Raw genomic sequence first — 21,376 nt, 5'->3', positions numbered from 1 at the left:
CTGCTGTTCTGTTGGCGATATTGCACGCAATGCTGACGTATGCTTAAGATTAAAAAATATAATGGTTTTTTAAAGTTTGCGAAAATTAATAAATGCGCTGCTCGTTAAAAAACTGTGAAACGATAAAAAATAGTCAACTGAATTTGTTAACGACTAGTTATTCCATACAGGATTCATTTTTTTTCACATTAAATAAATACAAAATTTGGATTTATAAAAATTGTTTATTTTAAATTTACTTATTTTAATTTATAACTATATTAGAGGATTTTTATTTTACACAATACAAGTAACGCTAAATAAACCAGTCTTTATTTTTTCATGAAATCTGCCCGCTGATGTCCTGTGCTTGGTGAATCACTAACGGTCACATCTTCTTCGTCAACTTCCAGGCTGTTCAATCTAAAAGAAAATAATAATTTTTTAAATACCAGTATTTAAATAATAATCAAAACATATCCTAAGTTACTTACTCATCCTGTTCCAAGCTATGTAACATTTGAAATCCTGCATCCAAACTGGGAGGAAAACCCATCTCTGGATCAAGTAGCTGTAGTGTTGGCACTTCTCTATATACATTTCCAAATTCTTCAAGTCCATCGAATTGTAGATTACTCGTGGCTTCATCCAATTCCATTCTGTGAAAATACACGAGTTGTAGAAATTACGACATGAGGAGAGCATAATGTATGTACTTAAAAATATCTTACTTTGCATTGCAAATGTTTAACTCAAGTTGTCGCTGCTGTTCAACTTTGTTTTCCACTTTTCTCTTCACATTTTTTTCATGCCTGAGAATATACTCTTCGTAGTAATTATGTAAACCTATGATTCCTCCTACATTAGCCTCAACAAGAACTTTTTCCATTGCGTCCTATGAAAAAAATAATTTTTACAGATATATATAATACATAAATATCAAACTTTAGTGATATATTGCAACTCACTGGAAAACCATAATTCCTTTCTTCTGATGCTACCTTTAATAAAAGTCCTATCCTTTTCAAAAAATGATCAGCAGCATCCGTAAGAGTAGCAATAGCATAATCAGATGCTTCATCAAATCCAATATGAGCTAATAAAACTGTAACTGCATGTTTTAATAATCCTTGTGCAGTTGAAGGTTTTAAATGAGTAATGTTCACGTGATTTTTAAATCTCTTTTTGTTTTGTTTAGTGGGTATCGTAAAATTATATGAATCTTTGGGAATTTCATCTTGAGATTCATCTTCAATCACAGTTACATTTCTTAATATGTTTCCCTCCTCCTGTAAAATAATTTAATTTATTAATTTTTGTGTAACTATTTGAATAAAATGAATAAATAAAATAAGGTATAGTTACCATTGATCTCAGTTGCTGTCGTAAATTTACAGTATTTAATACGTGAGGATTTCCTAAAGGCATTCTGCAAAATAAAATGACATTAGATACGTTTTTTTTTGTATTGAAACGCTTTTATAAATTAAAATCAAATCATTAAATATTTACTGAATATATTCAGGTTGTCTGTGCATTTGGTAATCACAATCAGAATTGTTTGCTTCATCCATGACTTGCCTCCAAACATTTTCAATAATATCTGGAGTAATGATTTCTTGTTTGTGAGTTTCTCTAACTGGAAGCTCACCCCATAACCCACCAGTGGTTGGAGTTTTGCTTGATTTCATGGTAACTCTCTTGTTTAAAACGCGATTTTGACAGAATTTTTCCGAAAATGCTTTAGAAAAATGCACCGATATTTTTGAACTCACATGTTTAGAAGTTTATTAAATATTTATATTAATAAATGTATTAATTAAACTAAATTCTTTTCTGTATACTTAAAACATAAGTATAAAAATATTAGCAAAAAATAATAGAAAATTTGTGTGTAATTATAAAGACGGCTTCTCTTCACGCTATTGTTTGTACACAAACATCAGAATTTTAAGGTTATGTTCTCTGATGCAACGCGTGCAGTGCAGACTTCTGCTCTACCTGCTGATGCGCGGGCTGCCATTCTGCCAATGCTGCCATTGCTATATACCTGCACCATGTATATCTATAAGATATACATAAGTATATATATGATTGTTGGAAATTGGAATGCGTCCGCACAACTCACAAGCGAAGTCAAAACAAGTGATGACAGTTATACTTATCGCCAACACGAAGGGTCTGAGGAAACTTGATTTTCGCAAAATGATCGATAATTAACGCAACTATGACATTTTTTGTCATCGGATTTCAATTTTATATATTTGAAAACTACATTTTCACTCTTATATGAAGAAGCATTTGATAGAGCCAAATTTTCCAAGGTATGCATATGTATTTCGAAACTCTGAATACTCATTTAAGAATGAACTTTTGCTGAGTCGAATTTTTCATAATTTATTTAGGTAGAAAAAAAAATTAAAGATGGAAAGTGTGGCAGCATCAATTTTACAACGAGCTGTTGAAAAGGACAAAAAGGAACAGTACACGATGGCCTTAGCATTGTATCAAGAAGGTTTAAAAGTTCTTGTTGATTCTATAAAAGGTAAATATGATTGATTATACATACTTTATAATTGAAAAAAATTTGTGTTTGGATATTTCTATGAGTGCCTTTAACTTTCTAGAGATGAACGACCCTGTGCGGAAAAAACATTTTCAGACAAGAGCCGCACAGTACATGGATAGAGCTGAAAAAATAAAGAGTCTCATAGAAGAAAAAAAAACATCAGGAAAATACAGAGAGCACTTAAAAATTGAGGCTGGCTCTGTAGGATATGGTTATGATTCAGTCTTTGGTCGCTTCTTGGATGGCTCCGTTACACAGATTCATATCGAGGAGCCCTATATTAGGGCTTTCCACCAGGTATGTCTAGAAATATCATTAACCTTAACTCAAAGTTTCCCCATTTCTAAATTGGAATTAAAATTGCAGTTTCAAAATTTTCTGAGGTTTTGTGAACTAGTTGTACAAAAATGTCAATCGCTATCTAAAATATTTCTTCTGACCACACCGGATCCAAGTGATAAAGCTGCCCAAGTGTCAAGGTTTGGAGAACTAAAAAAGAGCTTAGCTTCTCGACTGGTAACTTTGGATGTCAAATTCTCAGATACACTGCACGACAGACAAATTGTGTAAGTTTCAAGATTTTAATAAAAATTTATTTTTTAATTAACCATACGAATGCTACTGGTATTTTCAAACAATTTTAGGCTTAGCAATGGATGGGTGATAAAAATTGGACGTGGACTTGACTATTTCAAACCACCTGAAGGAAAGCTGCTTTTGGGTTATTTTGATCTTGAGCTAAGACCCTGCTTGGAAACAATTGTGGATATCTTTCACAAGAGTCAACTTCAAGAAAACATCAAATAAGACTTATCAACTTCTGAATATTTTGGTATAACTTAAGAAAATATTGTTTTAAATATACCCAAGTCTATTACATTAACAGTGATTAATACTCTCGATTTTTTAAAATGAAAAATCATTACTTAATGTTTTCTAACAATTTTTAAGTCCATTTTTTGAGAGATTAAAAATTTACTTTGATCATGCAATTGTGATTAAGACAAATATTTTATATGATACATAATTTTTTAAATAACCAGCAATGAAGTATTATAACTGAGTGAAAGTTTACTGAACATTGTTGAATATCTGAATTTTTAATTGTACATACTGTTAATGCAGAAGCACAGTTGAACTTGAATGAACTAAGGGACTTGCGGTCCATAAGGATATATAGGCTATGAAGGAATAAAACGAGAGTATTTATTATAGTCAAAATCGAATTTATTTCATATATATTAATTATCTCGTAATTTTTACAGTATGGTATAAAAAAATATTCTACTCTAGACTAGACAGAATCTTTAAAACTTATAACAATAAACGGTCGATATATACATTTTCGTAAAATTAATTCAATTTTACAATATCTTCAGTTCACATCGAAGATTCTTCAAACACTCGATCAGTTGCCGCATCATTCGTGCACATACATATACAAATATCTCGTCCAAATGCATCCACACAATTTCATCTATCCAACAACAACAACAACAGCAACAACACCAACAACAACCGAACGAAACATATGGCTATATAATATTGGCACCATCAGCGTATCTTCGGACACAGTCGAGAATAATCATCAACTATTCTCGCGTGTCATCGCCGTGATATCTCAACGTGGACTGGAGTCCCACATCCTGGCCATGTCGATCTGCTCGGCTGCGATTTTCCTGGCGACCCTCAGCGATTTCGAACTGTGGAACTTCTGGTTACTGGCAGCCTCAGCTCGTCGAGCATCTCCAACGCAAGCCTGCCCACTGCACTCGGAGCTGGGAAGACAGTCCGAGCCACCAACCGCCACGACCTGCTTGGCTATCTCCGGATCGACGCAGAGACGAGTGAGGGCTTCCGTAGCTGTGGCTTCCAAACGACGATAGGACTCGGCCTCGAGACCAGGAGGCTGCATCCGCAGGAAGCAGACCAAGGCGACAGAGGCTCGGGTCTCGGCGAGATGTGCTCGAGCTTGAGGAACACGGGCGACCTGGCCGACTAACGAGGCCACCTGCTCCATCAGCCAGACGTTGCCGCTGCTCGTTTTCTTCACGCACCTGCAATCGGGATAAAGTGAGTTGAAATTTTTTTCTAAATTGTAATCTGGAGAGACGCGCGGGGGCATATCAATTACTTCGCGCGAAGTGAAAACTGACTATCTTCGCTTATGGACTTTCCAAAAATAAAATCTCGCGGTTTAAGCGTCGCGCGTTTGCGATCATATCGACTATATAATTTACGAGCACGGAAACAGACAGCATGCTTTTTCTCTGTTTGCAGAAAACGAGCTCTCACCTCAGCAGTCTCTTGATGGAGTTGCACTTGATGATCGGCCCGATGCAACGCCTCGAGTGGGCCATGTGGTTTATCGCCGCAGTGCTCAGCAACAGCGTCTGTTTGCAGCTGGTCCTCTCGGCCAAATTCGTCAGCGCACTGATCAGGTCATGGGCGAAAGGCTCGACGTAGGGCAGCCCGACGTAGTCCATCCAGGGCGCGGTTATCTGTACAACCAGAGCGGCAGCCTCGGACTTTTCGCTTTCGGGAGTCGAGTCCGCGGCGAGGATGTCGCTGAGGATCTCCGGGCCACCCTCGCGCACGAACTGGTCGACCGCCTCGATGCAGCAACAGACGCTGGCCAGAGCTCGCAGACTAGCCGAGCGTAATTCCGAGGAGAGCCGACCCGCGGAGACGAGGCTGGTGAGCAGAGCTCGGATTCCGGAGCAGCGGGCTACGCTGGCACCGGCTCGAGGACCAGCCAGACCGAGAGCGGTGAGGGCTGCCAGGGCACCGCGAGCTGCACTGCCGGCCTCGCTGGGCGCTTCCTCCAGAGCCAGGACAACTTTCTGTGGACGAGAGTGAAAGGTTGGTCTTAGTTTTGCGCAATTAAGTGAGCTTGGATAACGGCGAATTCTGTTATCAGTTATCCGAAATAATTGTGCAAGATCTCTATATATCTACCTCGATGTAAAAGTCAAGCCGCTTGTCGAAGGCCCGATCAACGCTGTTCTTTAATCGGCCTAATTGCATCGCCACGTTTTTCGGATTCTCTCGCTGAGCTGTTCGCCGGGGCATGGTGGAGCCCATTTTGAGAAGTATTTCGCTCGCCTCAGCCTCGATCTTCTGCAGCGCGTCTCGCTCCGTTCTGTTGCTCGACGAGTTGCCGATTGAGCTAAATCGACAAGGAAAAGGTGTTCTTCGTTAAAATTTCCCTCTCAGATCGTTAATCTGCAATCTATATCCTCGGAATTGAATTATACTCACTCGAACACGCGCTGGTATCTCTTCTCGAAGCTGTCGGCAGCGTCGATGACCTTCTTGGCAGCCGTCGCTGCCGAGGCGGTTAACAGTCGCAGATCCCGACTCTCGGCCTCCTCATCCTTGAGCTTTCTTCTAGGCAGACGCTTGCTGAACAGAATGTCCATCTCGTCCTCCTCGTCGTAGCGGATTTCTTCGAGCCAGCACCTCACCGGTGCCCTGACGTCCAGACCTAGCGAAGGAATCACTCGGCTGCAGGACTGTGGAAGACGCAGATACGAATCCTCCGGAATCGAGGACAACTGCTCGCAATCCTCCGGAGGTTCGCTCGTGTATAGGAAGTCGTTGATCGTCTCGCGAGAAGCGATCGAGGGACTGCGCGCCAGCACGGGGTCTTCCACGTTGTTCCTGTAACGAAGAAAAAAAATGCGCCCTTGTAAAGCTCGGCTATATTTTTTTCTACATTGTTTCGTCGCTAAATATAACGCAGCTTTTTCTGCCGAGTGCCTTGGAACGACGGAAACTGCGAAGGTTGTTAGATTTTTTTTTTTTTTTTTTTTCCTGTAAATGCATCGGCGAGCGGCTGAAAGTTTGCTGCGCGTTGCATCGATCGCTTTTAAATAGAATTTCAATTTCCGCGGACAAGATGCTCTCCTTCGATGCGCCACACTCGCGGACAGAGGTTCGTTCTTCGTGGGCTACGTATGTGTAGAAATATAAAGAAATATAAAATCGCGAGATGTGTAGTATAGGAGAAAAAAGAAGTTTCTGATTTACAGTAGGCCAGTCATCGCGAGCGAAGATCCTCGTGTCCTTCCCATGGCGCAGTTGACTAGCTCTGATGTGTAAGCTAGCATACTACTACTATTTGTAAATTGTCTATCTCGTAGTAGGTTTACTATCGTTATCGCGTAGGGCTGCATTATTGACCATCGCGCACCTGATGTTGATTTTCTCCTGAAGCGAGTACAGTGCACAGAAGATAATAAGCGATAGTCCGCGTCCGGACTCTGTTTGTCTCGATAAGAAATCAACGTTGTAACAAAATTCCAATTCTACGCTCTGTCCAACTCGTTTTTCTGCGCAGCTATATAATTGCATCCTAATGCCCGTACTCGGCGCAGACGCTAAAAGAAAAAAAAAAAAAAAATCTCCCGCGTCCGAGATCCGCATTATGCGTGAAATCAAGATCTCCCAGACTAATACGCCAAGCGAGAGGCTATCGTTCGCAGCGAGTGACTAATCCGCGAGCGCTTATCGTCTTACCTCCTCTCGCTTTTCGACGTCGAGTCGACTATATATTAAGTGAGCGCGCGTGTATGTATATATCGCGCTCGCACACCTGCGCGAGTCTTGAATGAGAATGGCGTGTATAATACGTGAAATTCCTGCCGAGTGACTGTGTGTGCGCGCGTGTGTGTGTGTAAGAAGTGCGCGCGCTTTGCGAGAGACCGATGAGTCTGCGCATTGACTCACGTACACACACGTGTGAGTGTGAGTTACGAGACGGTTTTCCTGATCTTTTTTTTTCTCTCTCTCTCTCTCTCTCACTATGGGAGCTGGCGCTTCGTTCTTTGTGTGTTTTAGCAATTTTCGCGTTTTAATAGTGCCATTAGTACACTACAATAGAGTCTGAATTCATCGATATAATTAGTACAGATTGGCCGATCGATCGATAATACGTAACAGCCGTTCGATTAGCGTTACTCATCCTGCAAAAGCGCTAATCGTTTTATTTTCAATTTCCTCTTTATCGGCTTACGCAACGAGTATAAACAGACGAAATTTCGAACAGCCGCTTTACCAAACAGTCTCGTCGTTCTCGTATCAATAACCGATAAACTGATGCATTCCCAACGCCGATAAAACTATATAGATACATATAGCTACTCCTGCATCAGGTAAACACTATAGATTCCCTCCGATAATCCAACGCGTCAATTTTTAGCCGTCGTTCATCCCATGCTTTATCGTCGCCCATCATCTCTCCCGCGTAAATCAAGCCCGAAATCCGAATCACCTGAGCTGCACATCGTATCAAGCGACGCTCCGGGAATAGCGCAGCTCGTTGACGGAGGAGAGAAAAAACTGCATCCGAATCTCGTCGTTAAACCTATAACCGCAAACTAAAAATATCAGAAACTCTCGCGGGCGGCTTGTATACGTGTACTGTGTTATATGGGCGTCGCACGAAAATTGAATGTGTGAATCAGCTACGGTGGCTGAAAATCTTACGTCGCGCATTCCTATACGTAAAACAATAATAAACTCGGGACGGGCCGAGTAACGCGAGTATAGACGAGGACAATGCGCGCGCGCGAGTTTTAATCGCCGCGAATTACTTAGCGGGAAGTGTTCTTATATATGTATATACGCGATCGCCTTGGCAGTCTGTCTGCGGGAGTGCGTAGTCTTATCTGCCAAGCTCGAGGCTGTATCCTCGGGCAAATAAGCCTATCGTTTTATATATTATACTTGTGTATTTTTCTTTCAGTTAGCACCTTTACGGGTCCCTGCAATCTGTACCTTTTTTTTTATCGGAGCAGGTGTGCGGATGTGCATTATCATCGTTGTTTTCTTCGTTCGCCAACAGCGAGTTTCCAATAATTAACGTGATTAACAGGCATAAGGTGACCGGGGCATCATTTGCATGTTCGTTTTGTTCGAAAAGCGCATTGTGTGAGAGAGAGAGAGAGAGAGTGAGATGTCCAGGCTGATTCATAACTCGTATAGACCGGAAATAATAATAACGGAGCATTATACTACGCACACACACACGTGTATATATACACCAATAGAGATACAGGGCTGGGCGTATACCGCGAAAAAATTTAGCACGCGTACGCTTCCTCGCGCGAGAATTATAATTTATCGTAAACAAGGCTATAGAGCTATAGAAATTTTAGTATTAACTCACCGATCGTCGCTGAAATCCAGCTGTCTGCTGAGTTCCTTCATCTCGGGCTTCTTTACCCTACATCCATGCCTCGTCTCCTGCTTCGGCGTCGAGGTATGAGCGGGTCCATCATCCGCGGCGTTCTCGGCTTCCCTCAAGCCCGAAATTCTGGGATGTGTCCTCCTGCGACTGCTGCGTCGTTTGTTGCGCCTTCGCCTCGGCGACTTGTTGCTGGTACCGGAACTGTCGGATCTTCCGGAATCGGAAAAGCCCGAGTCCTGACTCCGCTGACCGCGACTCGTCGTCGGACTGAAGGATCTCTCCGGCAGGAGGTGACCCTCTACCGCTACCGCTTCGTTCGACGGCTCATCGCTGTTTGGAGATGGGTATAGAGATCGTTAGTCATCGTCAGGAATTTTCTGATTCGTTTTTTCTACCTCTATAGTTCTGTCTTCGATCTCGCGGAGTTTCGATTTTTATAGCGATATACGCGTTCTGATCCTGGGAAGAAATTAACGGAATATTTTTTTTTTCTCCATCCTCAAGGACTATATGAGTCAGTGTGGCTGAGAGAAAATTATCTCAATTTTCAAATCTTCGTCTGCGTCATGGTGATCGTTTGGCCGAGCGCCGTCGTTTGTATTGTTCGAAAGATCGCGCGCTCTTTATGACGGTAGACGTAATTATGGGCGGTTTGTTTTTTGCGCGCCTCTTGGGAAAGAAGAGTTTCCGCGTTAAATACGATAAATTTATCGTGCCAAGTGAAAAAGTAACAAATACCAAAATTCTGTTTACGTTCGCAGGCTAATCTACGGATCTCGGATCTCCCTACCTCGCAGCCGGCGAGCCGCACATCTCGATGTGGATAACAGTGACGTTCTCCTGATCCACGCTGGTGTCACTTTCCGGAACGGCGTCGAGGCGATCGCGCTCGTCCGTCCTTGGGCACGTCGGCGAAGCTGGAGCCACTAAAACCGGCGAAACTCTCCTCGGACTCGGCAGCACGGCAGGAGCTGGAAAAGCAAAGTTCCCGGCGTCCTGCGTCTCCATCTGATTCCAGAACACTTTGCTTTGGAAGCGCTTGAAGTTACTCATCTTCGCAGCACTGTTTCTCGCTGTTCGTTCGTTAATTTCGTTAAAAAATTGTGTATCGATAATTTGACGTCGCCTACTATAGAAACTGTATCGTTCACACCGAAAATTCGACGCTCAGCATCGCGTGCGCTCCGCTAGGGTTACTGTACGTGTGCGCATACGACAGATGCCAGCGGCGGAATGATTCGAGAGAGCTGTCGCGCGCGCGCGCGCGCTTACGTTGTGCAGTCCATACGCGCCGTACTCCCCCACCGGCCGGCTGTTGGTCGCGTGGCTGGGATGCGTCGTTGTTGGGCCCCTTCGAAAGGCCTTCTGGCACGTCGGCGGCCCCCCCTCGTCTATAATGCGGCCAGGTATATAATTTTCCGGACGCTTCTTCCTTGCCGGACGAGCTTGCGGACTTTACTGCCTGCCTGCGCGTCTATGGCTCTATGCGTATAACGAACCTCGATGGGCTGATTTTATTGCACCTATTTCGGAGCCTTCGCTTTTCCGCGCGGTAAACGCTGTGCTGTGCGTTCGGCCGAGCCGTGGTGATTAGCCTGTTCCTGGGGGGGGGGACGGTGAAATCCTTGAGTTGTGTACGAATATTCCAAAGCTTGAGGTACTTTCTGCGTGGTAGTCTACGCGATGGACATCGGTCGGCGATGTTTAATATAGACAGCTATGCCAATATTTTCGCGCGCTCTTTCGCTCGAGACGTCGGGCCAGTGACTGACTGACTGACTCCCCCTGTGGGTACCTACCCATATAGCGGCGTACCTCGATGTACATATGAAAGAAGGAGAGAATCGGGTTCTTCCGACTTCCTAACGTCGACTCCGCCCATCTGCGGCGCGACTCCTGCATCCGTACGGCTATACGTCTCTCTCTCTCTCTCTCTCTCTCTCTCTCTCTCCCTTGTGTACGTGATCCCCTTTAAACGCTGCGTGCATACATTTGCTGCGACTGACTGTGCGTGATGTGACTCTTTTTTCTAAACTCCATTAGACGCTTGCTTATCGATGGCCGAGATATACTCGCTCGCGTATATTGAGATGTTAATGCAATCACGATGGATGGAAATTCGGAAAAGCGCCCGTTACAGACACACACATCGCGTCACGGTGTATATAGTGTAAACTGACTCATCCCGCCAGGAAAACAAGGCAGTTCCGCAAGAAAAAAAAAAATAAATAAAAAAAGAAATCATCCCAAACAATTTTATCGCGAACCGCGCAGGCACCGGTAACTCAATATCGACACGGAGAGCGCAGCCGTCCGTAGCACTATCACCGCGTTTATATTTACAGACAGATAAAAAAAAAAAAAAAAAAAAACCGCGCACACAATAATATAACGCCGGACTGCATTAACTCTCCACGCGGTTGTTTTAAAGCACCCGCATTTCTCGTCGAACGAAAAAATCGCGCCAACGCCGGCTGTGTGTATCGAAAGCATTGCAGTTCCTATACCCATACACGCACAAAGGAGATTTTCAACAATAGACGCATGGAGTTCAGTTTTGTCGGTTATAAGCGCGCGCTCGCGCCGGCTTTTTCTATAGGCTATATATAGAGGTGCGCAACCCCCGTCGCAGGGGATGACGCGCGAAGAAGAGCCTCAGGGGGGGAGAGAGAGAGAGAGAGAGAGAGAGAGCGGCGTAACGACTTTTGATGATGCGTGCATGCGTACGCGCTTGGACCTTTAAAAATGTTTATTCGGCGCGAGTTTTCGAGAAAGAAAGCCGATATCGCTGTGCGCGTCGCCTTATGCATATACTGAAAATTTTCTCTTTTACATTTTCAGAGAATAACCGAACAGGCCTCCCGTCGTACGAGAAGCTTCCAACGACACTATAACTTCGCGATCATCCAAAAAATCGGATCAAGTGTGAAGCAATTTTGGCGCGTTTCGCAAGCATCGAAAAATCGGCCGATTACACGCACCGTCGTGTGTACAGAACAGCTGTGTTCTCCCCTACTGCAACGGGGGTCAAATAAGAAGAAGACGATCAAGCCCAACAAGACCCGCGTGTGTGTAGAGGCGCGTAAAAACGCCGACGCCGGTAGCACGCGCCACTCGAGGCATCTGCCGCGTTGTACGCTTCGATGATTTCCAGAACACGCGCGCGCCGGCCTCTGTCTCCCCCGCACGCGTGTACAATTCGTGAATAAGTGTGTGGGGGGTGGGGGGAGGGGTCGAGATCTCTATCTCGCGGGGCTGTTCCTTTTCTTTTTCATTGGGATACTCGAGAAGAGAGAGAGAGAGGTCGTAAGTGCGAGGGGGATAAAAATGTGTTTCGAGTGTCGCGGGAAGCGAGTGTTTGTTTCTATTCGGCACTTTGCGGCTGCTCGCGACAGATAGAGAGCTTGATGGGAAAGACAATTTTTGAAGTGTGGCGCGAGAACGTTTTCTTTTTTTTTTTTTTTTTTTTCTATAATTATATGAAATACCATCTCAGTTCGTCAACGAAAACTGCGCGCGATGCCCATCGACGCATTAATCTCACCTATATGTACTACGTTAACATTACTCGAATCCCGATAAGAATCCTCATCGCGCGAGTCACTCGTTCTCTGTATACCGCTTCGAAATACCGATTCCTCGAGCCCATTCATCGGCGATAATCTCTCTCCGTCGTCGATATCGCAATGAATTCCTTATACGATACTGTTAAAGGTACGCAGCATAAGTACGTATAGAAAAGTAGAAAACTATTTTCACTTCTCGTCGCTCGCATTCTCGAGCGATGAGAGAGCAGCGGTGCATGTGTGCATATAAACGGCCTGGTCCACGCGAAAATTCTGTGGGAGTAGATTTGTAATGTACGAGGCCCGTGTAAAATGCGACTCGCTTCAGGGAGTGTTGGCCGATTGCGTGGCGCGCCAGAGAGAGAGAGAGAGAGAGAGAGAAAGAAACCAGGTGAAATTTTAGGATGAATCAGTGCAGGAACGGTAAAAGCCGAGCGTGTGTTCCGGGGCCTGCAGCGAAATGCGCGCGCGCGCGCGCGCGGATAGCTTTGTCACGCGCGCTGCTTATCGGTTGATTCATCGGTGTAATTATAGCACGCTTGTGTGTAGCCCTTTTTTGTTTTTGTGATTTTTGTATTTTTTCTATTGCGAATGCTCCGTGGCCATGACGATTTTTTCCGGGGGATGTGCGTTGTTTCGTGCGCGATCGGAAAGTGGAAATGGCGTATTATAACGATATTTTCTTATCGTATGCGCGATTGTTCCGACTCTCGGTCTTTTTTGTGAATGGAGCGGTTTTTGACAAAACGGAAAATCGCGCTATTCTAGGATTGTGAACTTCTTGTTTGCTAAAAGGCTGCCTTAAAATAACAGCAGCCGTCGAAAATTATCTCCTCGCGGTAACTCGACGCTCCGCAGCTTCCGAAATCAGCCATCAACGTTGATAAAATCGCCTACATTGTATAGGTACACCCAAATATCGAGAACTGGCGCGAAGAGACCACGTTATACTTGTATGCCTGCACGCCTAGTTATGGCGCACCCCTATTGTCGCCTCTTTCTCTCGCTCTCTCTCTCTCTCTCTCTCTCTCTCTCTCTCTCTCTCTCTCTCTCTCTCTGTATACAGAAATGGGGGACAGCTGCGAGGAACCGTTACGCCGAGCTGCTGCTGCACTCGTGTGTGTACCTATATGCGTACCGCGAAGTCGTCGAGTCGCTCGGCGGAATATTGATTGCGCTTCGAGGATTGCCAGAGGTGTATGTATGTAGGTATATATATGCACACGCGAGGAGCTATACATTGTTCTGTGCGGGGATTTTGCTAGTTAGGAAGTGCGTCCGCGAGACGCTTTGTGCAAGCTGCTGCTTGTCTTGGGAGAAAGGAGGCTTTGTCTTTTGTTTCTTTCTTCGATGAAGCTGGTTTTTAGAGAAAGAGGATGCGCGCGTCGTTTGGGATCGATAATTGGCCTTTTGAAAATCTGGTTTTTAAGGATGTCTCTGCGTTTAAATATTTTAGTACAATTAGTTTGTTCAAACTTCTAGTCGACGATGTATGAAAAAAATTAATTTATAATCTTTACAATTTATCCATATAATTATACGCTGTAATGACTTGTCTCGAGAAAATCTAACAATAAACCTATTCCCGAAAAATCCAGGCACGTGTGCGGATTAGAAAAATCTCCGATCCCTCGATTCTGAGCCACATCCGAAAACTAACGCTTCGCTTCCGGCATCCAGGGATTACCCGATGAGACGTCGCGCTGTCATCCTAATGACTCCGCGTGTGCTCCATATGCGCCGGAGGTATAATAAAGGAATATAAGCCGACGGCGTTAATTTTGACGGTCGAGGCTCAATGAGTCGCGACGACGGTCGCTTGGCGGAGCTATGCCTATTATTATAATATGATGTTCTATACGGAATAAGGAAAGGAGAAAGTTGTGCAGGATGTTATTTTGACTTTTGAGTTTTACTCCGATTTGCTTTTATGATAGTCTTCATTGCGCGCTTTGGAATTATTGATTTTATTATTTTATTTATTTATTTATAATTATCCGCAAGAGATATCTGCATTATCTTCAGAAACAACGATACGAAAACTATTTCTACGAGAAGATGCACGCACGTGCATATTATCACCTTATAAGGAATCGAATTCGGAGCCAGAACGCGAAGAGAACCACGTGATCGCCTCCCTCGCGCCACCTCGTGCTCGCACACCCATTTCGATCTATCGAACCGACTGCGATGTATTTTCTGCTCCTTTGAAATCCCGCATTTCGCTGCATTTTCCGAATTTTCCAACCTTCCACCGACCGAATCCTCGAGCCTTTTCCCAAAAAACAGCGAAAAAACGTCTTTTCGAACGTTGTTACTGTGTACTCGCTCGAGCAATCCGGAAAAACTAACCTAAACTCGACTGGAGTCGAAGTCACTAATCGAAGGAGCGAGCGAGCAAGAGACTGTCTCCCTCGTCCATGTTTTCTTGAGTGGGAGTGGGATCAGCTATAAGTGATATATTTTGCCCGGTTTTAACGTGAAAAATTAAGTAATTTAACAAAGAAAAGAACCATGGTGAGTGCGATGATTATCGTATTACATTATCCGGGATTGTGTTTCGCAATCGTGACGCTGGCATAGCTTGAGGGAGTCGTGCGAAAATACGCGATACCGGTCCTCAGGATAAACGATGACAAATGGCGCACGTGCCTCGTTTATACGAAATAAATATCTTTTTATTTAACGCGGAATCATCGCCGGAAGGCTTTTTATTCGAATTTCAAGCCTCGACGATGAGTAGCTTGAAAATCGCCTCTGTTCTCGGGCGAGAACGTCGGTCGAAATGAGGCTAGATTTCAGAGTCGTTTATTGGTTATAATTGGAGCACGACGCTCGTACGCCTTGTGGATAGATGTACTGTAGCTGTTGAAAAATTATGATTTTCGTGCTTTCCGCAGGTGTCGTTAAATCCCGTGAGAATCCTGAAAAATGAGGCTGAGGAGGAGAAGGCTGAGACCGCCAGACTGAGTCTGTTCATTGGTGCGATAGCCATTGGTGATCTTGTCAAGTCAACTCTGGGCCCCAAAGGTATGGACAAAATCCTTGTGGCTCATGGACGTAGCGCTGGTCAGGTGCAGGTCACAAATGATGGTGCTACGATTCTGAAAAGCGTGGGTGTCGACAACCCAGCAGCCAAAATCCTTGTGGACATGTCCAGAGTACAAGACGACGAGGTTGGAGATGGTACCACTTCCGTAACAGTGTTTGGTGAGTTGGCTTGGATAAATCAGTATGAGGATATTGTTGTAATGGACAAATGTAAACAATCTCTATTATTGCATTCTTCCAGCTTCTGAACTCCTGAGAGGAGCAGAGAAACTCATCGAACAAAAGATTCACCCGCAAACCATTATTGCTGGATGGAGGAATGCAGCTGCTGTTGCAAGAGAAGCTCTAAAAAATGTAGCTGTTGATAACTCAGCTGATTTGGAACATTTCCGTGAAGATCTCTTGAACATTGCCCGTACTACTCTTAGTTCCAAAATTCTTTCACAACACAAGGAGCACTTCAGTAAATTAGCTGTGGATGCAGTTCTTCGTTTGAAGGGCTCTGGCAACTTATCTGCCATTCAAATCATCAAGAAGAGAGGAGCTACTCTGGCAGATTCCTTCTTGGATGAGGGATTCTTGCTTGACAAGAAACCAGGCATGCACCAGCCCCAGAAAATTACTGACGCTAAGATTCTTATTGCCAATACTCCTATGGACACTGACAAAATTAAGGTTTAAAGAATAACTTTATAATCATTGGAATGATAGTAATAGTAAATATATACTAATGTATAATTTTTGAAACAGGTATTTGGCTCTAGAGTTCGTGTCGATTCAATGGCAAAGATTGCTGATTTGGAACTGGCAGAAAAGGAAAAGATGAAGGTAACGTTCGCGCTGAAATTTTAAATGAAACTATTTCTGGTTACACCTTGTAAAAAATAAAAAAATTTGATCTTCAGGACAAAGTCGATAAAATCGTCAAACATGGTTGCAACGTATTCATCAACAGACAGCTGATCTACAACTACCCAGAACAGTTGTTCGCCGATGCCGGAGTCATGGCCATCGAGCACGCAGATTTCGATGGAATCGAGCGACTTGCCCTAGTGACTGGTGGAGAGATCGTAAGCACGTTCGACGCGCCAGACATGGTGAAGCTTGGCAAGTGCGACGTTATCGAACAGATCATGATCGGTGAAGACACGATACTGCGTTTCTCCGGCGTAGCCCTCGGAGAGGCCTGCACCATTGTCATCCGTGGAGCAACGCAACAGATCCTCGACGAGGCCGAGAGATCTCTTCACGACGCCTTGTGCGTCTTGACATCGACGGTACGCGAGTCCCGGATAGTCTACGGAGGTGGCTGCAGTGAAATGGTCATGTCCTGCGCCGTCATGAAGGCAGCCGCTGCTACTCCCGGTAAGGAAGCCGTCGCTATGGAGACGTTCGCTAAGGCTCTGCAACAGTTGCCCACTGTCATCGCTGACAACGGTGGTTACGACTCTGCTCAGCTGGTAAGCGAACTCAGAGCCGCTCACAACTCTGGTGCTTACACCATGGGATTAGGTGTGTATTCTTTATTGTTAAATTTGGAATCAAAACGATCAATTTGAAAACATCAAAATTCTTTGTAGACATGGAGAAGGGAGAGATCGCCTGCATGAAGAAGCTTGGCATCACCGAGTCGTGGGTAGTGAAGAGGCAGGTACTTCTTAGCGCAGCGGAAGCTGCGGAAATGATCCTCAGAGTCGATGACATTCTAAAGGCAGCGCCCAGAAAGCGAGTTCCGGACCATGGTCGTTGTTAAATTAATTTAATTTGCGATTTTTTCACCGAAATTGATCATTGCATCATGTCGCGTTTATGTCACTTATCGAAAGATAAAAGATTAATGATACTTTAATTATATGTACGCACGGTTTTTTCTAATCCAATCAAAAAAAAGCAAACCTATATTATCAGATAAATAGTATTTGTCATGTTGACAAACAAAAGTATTTACATCAAATCGGAAGAACAAAGATTCAATTTATATTTCAACAATTCAAAATGTGCTCTATATTTTACTGCTACTAAAGTTCTTAATCAATGCTAAGCTTACTACATATTTTCTACGAATGTAAACGTTTCAAAGTTTACTCAATAAATGAAATTTGCATATTTTATATGTTCAAAAGATTGGGTTGTGGTAAAAGAATTTCAACACCTTCATTTTTATATCAAATACTTTCACAACTTTAATAAATACCTTATTTAGCGTGAGATATATAATAAAACAGCTGCATCATCATTTGTACATTGGTGGTAAACTTTACCACAAAACTCGCCGACTACAAAAATGACTAACAAACTTTATATAATTTAAAAATCAAATGATTCTTAGGATCTTCTTATACTCTTCAGATTTTAAGCAGAATTCTAGTAGGCGAATCGCAGTTTTGAATCATATCCCAGTTTATCCAGATTCGGTGTGCAAGCGTAATTTATCATCGGTGGCGGCCCACACATGAGAACTATTGTATCCGGTGATGGTGGATACATGTGTTCAGAGATCATGTCAGCATTGACAAAACCGGTACTGTACTTCCAGCCTTCAGTGCTTGTGTCAATAGTGTACCAAACCTTAACTTGGTCTGGATGGTTCTTGGCAACTTCCTCCAACTCATCCCTCAATAGAATGTCTTTTTCAGTCTGGTTCGCATAAAGCAGAGATACTTTTGTCTTATCTTCTGGATCCTTGGCTATAGCTCTAATGAGCTGCAACATTGGTGTGATACCTGTGCCTCCGGCAATCATTACTACCTACAATTTTAAAAATGATCAGCTATTAATAGCATTAGGCTTTAATTATATAAACATTAATTTCGTATTTCCAAGCAATGCTGACCTTGGAAACATTATACTCTACGGGAGGTTCCTTTCTAAGTATCTTAATGGAAAATGAACCACGGCCTTTGTACATCAGTCTACCAGACGGTCCTCTGAAGTCTACAGTCTCACCTACTTTAAGACTCTCAAGATGCTGCGACATTTTGCCTCCCTCAGGGAATTTGGGGTGAACATTTTTGAAGTAGACCTGCCAAAGATTGAGGATCATTTACATTTACATACACAACTACTCTCTTATCTAAATTGAAAAAGATTTATACCTTGACAACAAGGTCAACGTGCCCTTTGTCATCGTCACTGGAAACTGGAGTATATGCACGAATGATAACTTCTTCGTTTACCTTGGCAGTTAAATGCACATGCTGACCAATAGGTAAACCGAGTACATGCTCTGAGGTTGGCAGGCCAAACCTGTATAGTCTAGTGTCATGGCTTATGATTTGTTTTTCGACGAGGGGCAGGGCATACTTGACTGTTGGCTCTTCGAGGAGTACTTTCTTCTTCTTCTTGGTGTCTTTGAAGGACAGGTAGAGCTTCACTGCTATGCCTACTGCTAGGAGTGTTCCCACAGCAGCCAAGACAGGCAGGACCTGAGAATTACATAAATCAGTAAATTCACAGTATTGCTCCATTTTGCTCAATATCACACGATCAATCCTCGTATGATTTATTTTTTCATTTAATTTCAGGATGGGACAAACATCCTCAGACGAGCACGCGAAGGAAATCAGCAATGTATGCGGTGAATCATAAATTCAAAGCAGCTAAATAGTCATAATTTTCGGAGCAAAGGCGAACATTTTACTCCTGTTCCAAAATGAAAAAGTCATCATACGTAACCGCAGCGTTGTAAGAAATAAATAACGAGTCTCTCGAGCTCGTAAAAAGAGCGCACAGACACACACACACACACACACACACACACTTTTTCCCGCAAAAAAAGCCTTGAGGTTGAGGTTAACGCATTTGAATGCAGGAGAACAGACACACGCGCCAAGCGAAAAAAAAGTATAGAAAAACGATCGATCCAGGCATTCCTGGCTCGACTCGCTCTCCAATCTCAAAATACCTATTGGAGTCAGACACGCGGAAAAAGGCGCAAAACTACGGAGTTGGATCGATTAATTAATTACCAGTTGTTGTGAATTCGACGACATCGGGACGGCAAGTCCGGCCTGCGGAAGTGGTACCTAGACAGCGAGCGCGCGCACTACCTATTTAATTTCCACATTCACAGAGACGGCGGCGGCGCCTAAAGAGTCTAGCACGTGGTTAGACTAGAGCCCTATACTCGACTCGCTGTATACCAGAGAAGGACAGACGTATATATGTCGAAAAGGGGGGAATCCAGCGGAGACGATGATGTATATAGAGATAAAGACGCGAATAGGCTCGCGCGCGCGCTCTCACGTACGTTCTGCGTGCGTGCGTGCGTGTCTCGCGAAGGTCAGCCGCGCGCGAGAGCGAAAGGTTTATCTGGAGTGTATTATAAGATGATGTGCAGTTTTTATAGCTGCAGGTAAAGGTTTTATGCTACTGTTACACGGAATAGGATTGAGGTTGAGCTGGCTGGGAATATATTACGAGAGAAATGCGAGGCAGTCCGGATTTCTAGTTTCGGGCCGTCGAGGTGCGAAGCCTGGTAATACGTTGACGCCGGCGAGAGCGTGCGAGCGTTGAAATTCTAATTAGCCGATTAGCGATAATTATGCGGCGCTTTGTGAGCGGAATTTTGAACTTTGAATTGACGATTCGATTGATCGAAGGCGAGAATCGAATTTGTTCGTTTTTATCATAATTAAACGGATGAATAATATGCGTTTTTATCTGACAGCTTTATCGGATGTGCGTATGGAGAGGGAAGGTTTTAATTAAAAATATCTCGCCTATATTGATTATCGCGATCGCCATACGACTGTCGAAAAATCGAAACGAACGCTATATCAGGCTACTATGAGAGAGATGGGACTAGTACATCATTATGTAAGGTCGCATCAGAAAAAAAAAAAAGCGGAAAGACGGAAAGCTCGTCGACGAAAATATTACCGAGACAAGCCGAGAATAGTTTTTTACGTAAGGTTCTCCAAAAAGACCGCGAGTTACGAGCGCGCAACGTCGTTCCATTATTATCAACTACCTGTTTTACAATATTCTTCTTTTTTTTTGTCATTCTCCGAATGTAAATTTTCCAGACTCGTCGCGTCAAACACACACGCACACACACACGCACATCCACCAGGAAGTCGGAGAAGCGTGAAACCCTTTAAAATAGAAGCCGGTGTGTCTCGAGCGGCGCGAGAGAAGGCATTTCCCCGGTTATAAATAGCCGCGAGAATAACACAGAGAGTCGTCAGCTCCGCGGACGCATTTACCTTCGGACCGGCGATCTGCTGCTGTGCTTCTCCTGCGTCAGCCATTCTATAGCTGACCTCTGCGAATCTTCACTCGAAACACAATGCTATACCGCGCTTATACGGCAGCTTCTCACGTGCGTAAACACTGCAGACAATGAGTGCAGCCGCGCTGTAATTATGGCGCGCTATCGCTTTCTCGCACGACGCCACGTATAGCTCTCGTCAGCTGATGCTCATCGCGCGCGTATAATGCCAATATATATATATGTATGCGAGACGAATCGATGCGCCGATCCGAAAAGAGAGAGAGAGAGAGAGAGAATTCGATTCGAGGCGCGTGAATTCCTGGACTGGACTAAGTAGCGTCGATCGGCTGATCCCTCTTTTTTCCTTCCTTTCTTCAATTGCCCTGACATTCGACCGTTGTGTCTTGTTTACGTGTGTGAGTGCGCGCGTACGTGCCTGGGATATATAGGCTATGCGCGATATGCGCGGTGTATACCGGGTGGCCGGGAAGTACTACGGAGCCTGTTTACTGTTGATGATGAGTTATTGTATGGGACAGACGCGCGTGAACATCTTCGCTCTCGTTTCGTGTTTTTTTTTTGTTTTTGTTTTTCTTTCCGATAATTCGCTAATTTTTATTTTCTGGGATTGACTATGTTAAATATAATTACATTGCTCGACAGTGAAAAATATAAAGCGTTTCTCGAACGTTCAAGCTTTCGATGGATTATACGTTTTGCTATGGTATAGAATTTTGAAGAAACTACGATGCCGATTAACGAGGAGACTGCGTATCAATTTATTGCGTAATCGAGATCAGTTC

General features: G+C 43.8%; 5 protein-coding genes across 9 annotated transcripts; 2 read left to right on the top strand and 3 right to left on the bottom strand.

Annotated features, from left to right (window-relative positions):
- The first annotated feature begins 34 nt into the window (after positions 1–34).
- LOC100119093 (MIT domain-containing protein 1-like) lies at positions 35–13,900 on the top strand. 2 transcript variants are annotated; one of them, XR_004344755.1, is made up of 7 exons: positions 35–2,303; positions 2,385–2,524; positions 2,607–2,845; positions 2,915–3,114; positions 3,193–4,621; positions 4,829–5,410; positions 9,503–13,900. XR_004344755.1 is itself a non-coding variant. In XM_008207991.4 (6 exons), the coding sequence occupies exons 2-5, from the start codon at positions 2,404–2,406 to the stop codon at positions 3,353–3,355; spliced, it is 723 nt and encodes a 240-aa protein (XP_008206213.1). In that variant the 5' UTR covers positions 2,056–2,303; positions 2,385–2,403; the 3' UTR covers positions 3,356–3,380; positions 3,928–4,066. The 2 variants fall into 2 exon arrangements, 1 of the variants encoding a protein (XP_008206213.1); XM_008207991.4 differs by lacking the exons at positions 4,829–5,410; positions 9,503–13,900 and having other exon boundaries at positions 2,056–2,303; positions 3,193–3,380; positions 3,928–4,066.
- On the bottom strand, positions 205–2,014 carry LOC100679205. The gene is made up of 6 exons (XM_003426349.5): positions 1,492–2,014; positions 1,345–1,408; positions 948–1,268; positions 711–874; positions 474–638; positions 205–402 (listed from the first exon to the last, which is right to left on the bottom strand). The coding sequence occupies exons 1-6, from the start codon at positions 1,668–1,670 to the stop codon at positions 312–314; spliced, it is 984 nt and encodes a 327-aa protein (XP_003426397.1). The 5' UTR covers positions 1,671–2,014; the 3' UTR covers positions 205–311.
- Positions 3,754–9,998, bottom strand: LOC100677874. Of its 2 annotated transcripts, XM_031927422.2 has the most exons (6): positions 9,532–9,998; positions 8,721–9,071; positions 5,810–6,211; positions 5,507–5,717; positions 4,844–5,391; positions 3,754–4,605 (listed from the first exon to the last, which is right to left on the bottom strand). In XM_031927422.2, the coding sequence occupies exons 1-6, from the start codon at positions 9,792–9,794 to the stop codon at positions 4,170–4,172; spliced, it is 2,211 nt and encodes a 736-aa protein (XP_031783282.1). In that variant the 5' UTR covers positions 9,795–9,998; the 3' UTR covers positions 3,754–4,169. The 2 variants fall into 2 exon arrangements, with proteins under 2 accessions (XP_031783282.1, XP_031783283.1); XM_031927423.2 differs by lacking the exons at positions 8,721–9,071; positions 9,532–9,998 and adding an exon at positions 6,744–7,688.
- A 453-nt stretch (positions 13,901–14,353) lies between the features above and the next one.
- LOC100119027 (T-complex protein 1 subunit beta) lies at positions 14,354–17,482 on the top strand. The gene is made up of 6 exons (XM_003426342.5): positions 14,354–14,824; positions 15,208–15,517; positions 15,600–16,033; positions 16,109–16,186; positions 16,264–16,870; positions 16,939–17,482. Exons 1-6 carry the CDS (start codon positions 14,822–14,824, stop codon positions 17,109–17,111), a joined length of 1,605 nt encoding a protein of 534 aa, XP_003426390.1. The 5' UTR covers positions 14,354–14,821; the 3' UTR covers positions 17,112–17,482.
- A 33-nt stretch (positions 17,483–17,515) lies between these two features.
- Positions 17,516–21,040, bottom strand: LOC100116753 (NADH-cytochrome b5 reductase 2). Of its 3 annotated transcripts, none has more exons than XM_001601390.6 (4): positions 20,566–21,040; positions 18,454–18,783; positions 18,192–18,380; positions 17,516–18,106 (listed from the first exon to the last, which is right to left on the bottom strand). In XM_001601390.6, exons 1-4 carry the CDS (start codon positions 20,608–20,610, stop codon positions 17,723–17,725), a joined length of 948 nt encoding a protein of 315 aa, XP_001601440.1. In that variant the 5' UTR covers positions 20,611–21,040; the 3' UTR covers positions 17,516–17,722. The 3 variants fall into 3 exon arrangements, with proteins under 3 accessions (XP_001601440.1, XP_008206211.1, XP_008206212.1); XM_008207989.3 differs by lacking the exon at positions 20,566–21,040 and adding an exon at positions 20,331–20,493; XM_008207990.4 differs by lacking the exon at positions 20,566–21,040 and adding an exon at positions 19,327–20,198.
- Positions 21,041–21,376: the final 336 nt, after the last annotated feature.

This window comes from Nasonia vitripennis, chromosome 3, assembly GCF_009193385.2.
Source record: "Nasonia vitripennis strain AsymCx chromosome 3, Nvit_psr_1.1, whole genome shotgun sequence".
NCBI classification, from domain to species: domain Eukaryota; kingdom Metazoa; phylum Arthropoda; class Insecta; order Hymenoptera; family Pteromalidae; genus Nasonia; species Nasonia vitripennis.
Note: the sequence above shows the minus strand (reverse complement) of the source record. Positions and strands in the feature narration are given on the sequence as shown.

What these genes read in the sequence shown, in the direction of transcription:
- LOC100677874 (XM_031927422.2), bottom strand. Translation starts at nt 9,794, where the DNA reads ATGAGTAACTTCAAGCGCTTCCAAAGCAAAGTGTTCTGGAATCAGATG. An exon ending in AGATACCAGCGCGTGTTCGA is followed by an intron (nt 5,718 to 5,809) that starts GTGAGTATAATT and finishes TTGTCGATTTAG; the next exon opens with CTCAATCGGCAACTCGTCGA. An exon ending in GGCTTGACTTTTACATCGAG is followed by an intron (nt 5,392 to 5,506) that starts GTAGATATATAG and finishes TCTCGTCCACAG; the next exon opens with AAAGTTGTCCTGGCTCTGGA.
- LOC100116753 (XM_001601390.6), bottom strand. Translation starts at nt 20,610, where the DNA reads ATGGCTGACGCAGGAGAAGCACAGCAGCAGATCGCCGGTCCGAAG. An exon ending in ACGTTGACCTTGTTGTCAAG is followed by an intron (nt 18,381 to 18,453) that starts GTATAAATCTTT and finishes AATCTTTGGCAG; the next exon opens with GTCTACTTCAAAAATGTTCA. An exon ending in TAGAGTATAATGTTTCCAAG is followed by an intron (nt 18,107 to 18,191) that starts GTCAGCATTGCT and finishes TTAAAATTGTAG; the next exon opens with GTAGTAATGATTGCCGGAGG.
- LOC100679205 (XM_003426349.5), bottom strand. Translation starts at nt 1,670, where the DNA reads ATGAAATCAAGCAAAACTCCAACCACTGGTGGGTTATGGGGTGAGCTT. An exon ending in GACAGCAACTGAGATCAATG is followed by an intron (nt 1,269 to 1,344) that starts GTAACTATACCT and finishes ATTATTTTACAG; the next exon opens with GAGGAGGGAAACATATTAAG. An exon ending in AAAGGAATTATGGTTTTCCA is followed by an intron (nt 875 to 947) that starts GTGAGTTGCAAT and finishes TTTTTTTCATAG; the next exon opens with GACGCAATGGAAAAAGTTCT.
- LOC100119027 (XM_003426342.5), top strand. An exon ending in TGGACACTGACAAAATTAAG is followed by an intron (nt 16,034 to 16,108) that starts GTTTAAAGAATA and finishes TTTTTGAAACAG; the next exon opens with GTATTTGGCTCTAGAGTTCG. An exon ending in CAGAAAAGGAAAAGATGAAG is followed by an intron (nt 16,187 to 16,263) that starts GTAACGTTCGCG and finishes TTTGATCTTCAG; the next exon opens with GACAAAGTCGATAAAATCGT.
- LOC100119093 (XM_008207991.4), top strand. Translation starts at nt 2,404, where the DNA reads ATGGAAAGTGTGGCAGCATCAATTTTACAACGAGCTGTTGAAAAGGAC. An exon ending in ATATTAGGGCTTTCCACCAG is followed by an intron (nt 2,846 to 2,914) that starts GTATGTCTAGAA and finishes TTAAAATTGCAG; the next exon opens with TTTCAAAATTTTCTGAGGTT. An exon ending in CTGCACGACAGACAAATTGT is followed by an intron (nt 3,115 to 3,192) that starts GTAAGTTTCAAG and finishes AAACAATTTTAG; the next exon opens with GCTTAGCAATGGATGGGTGA.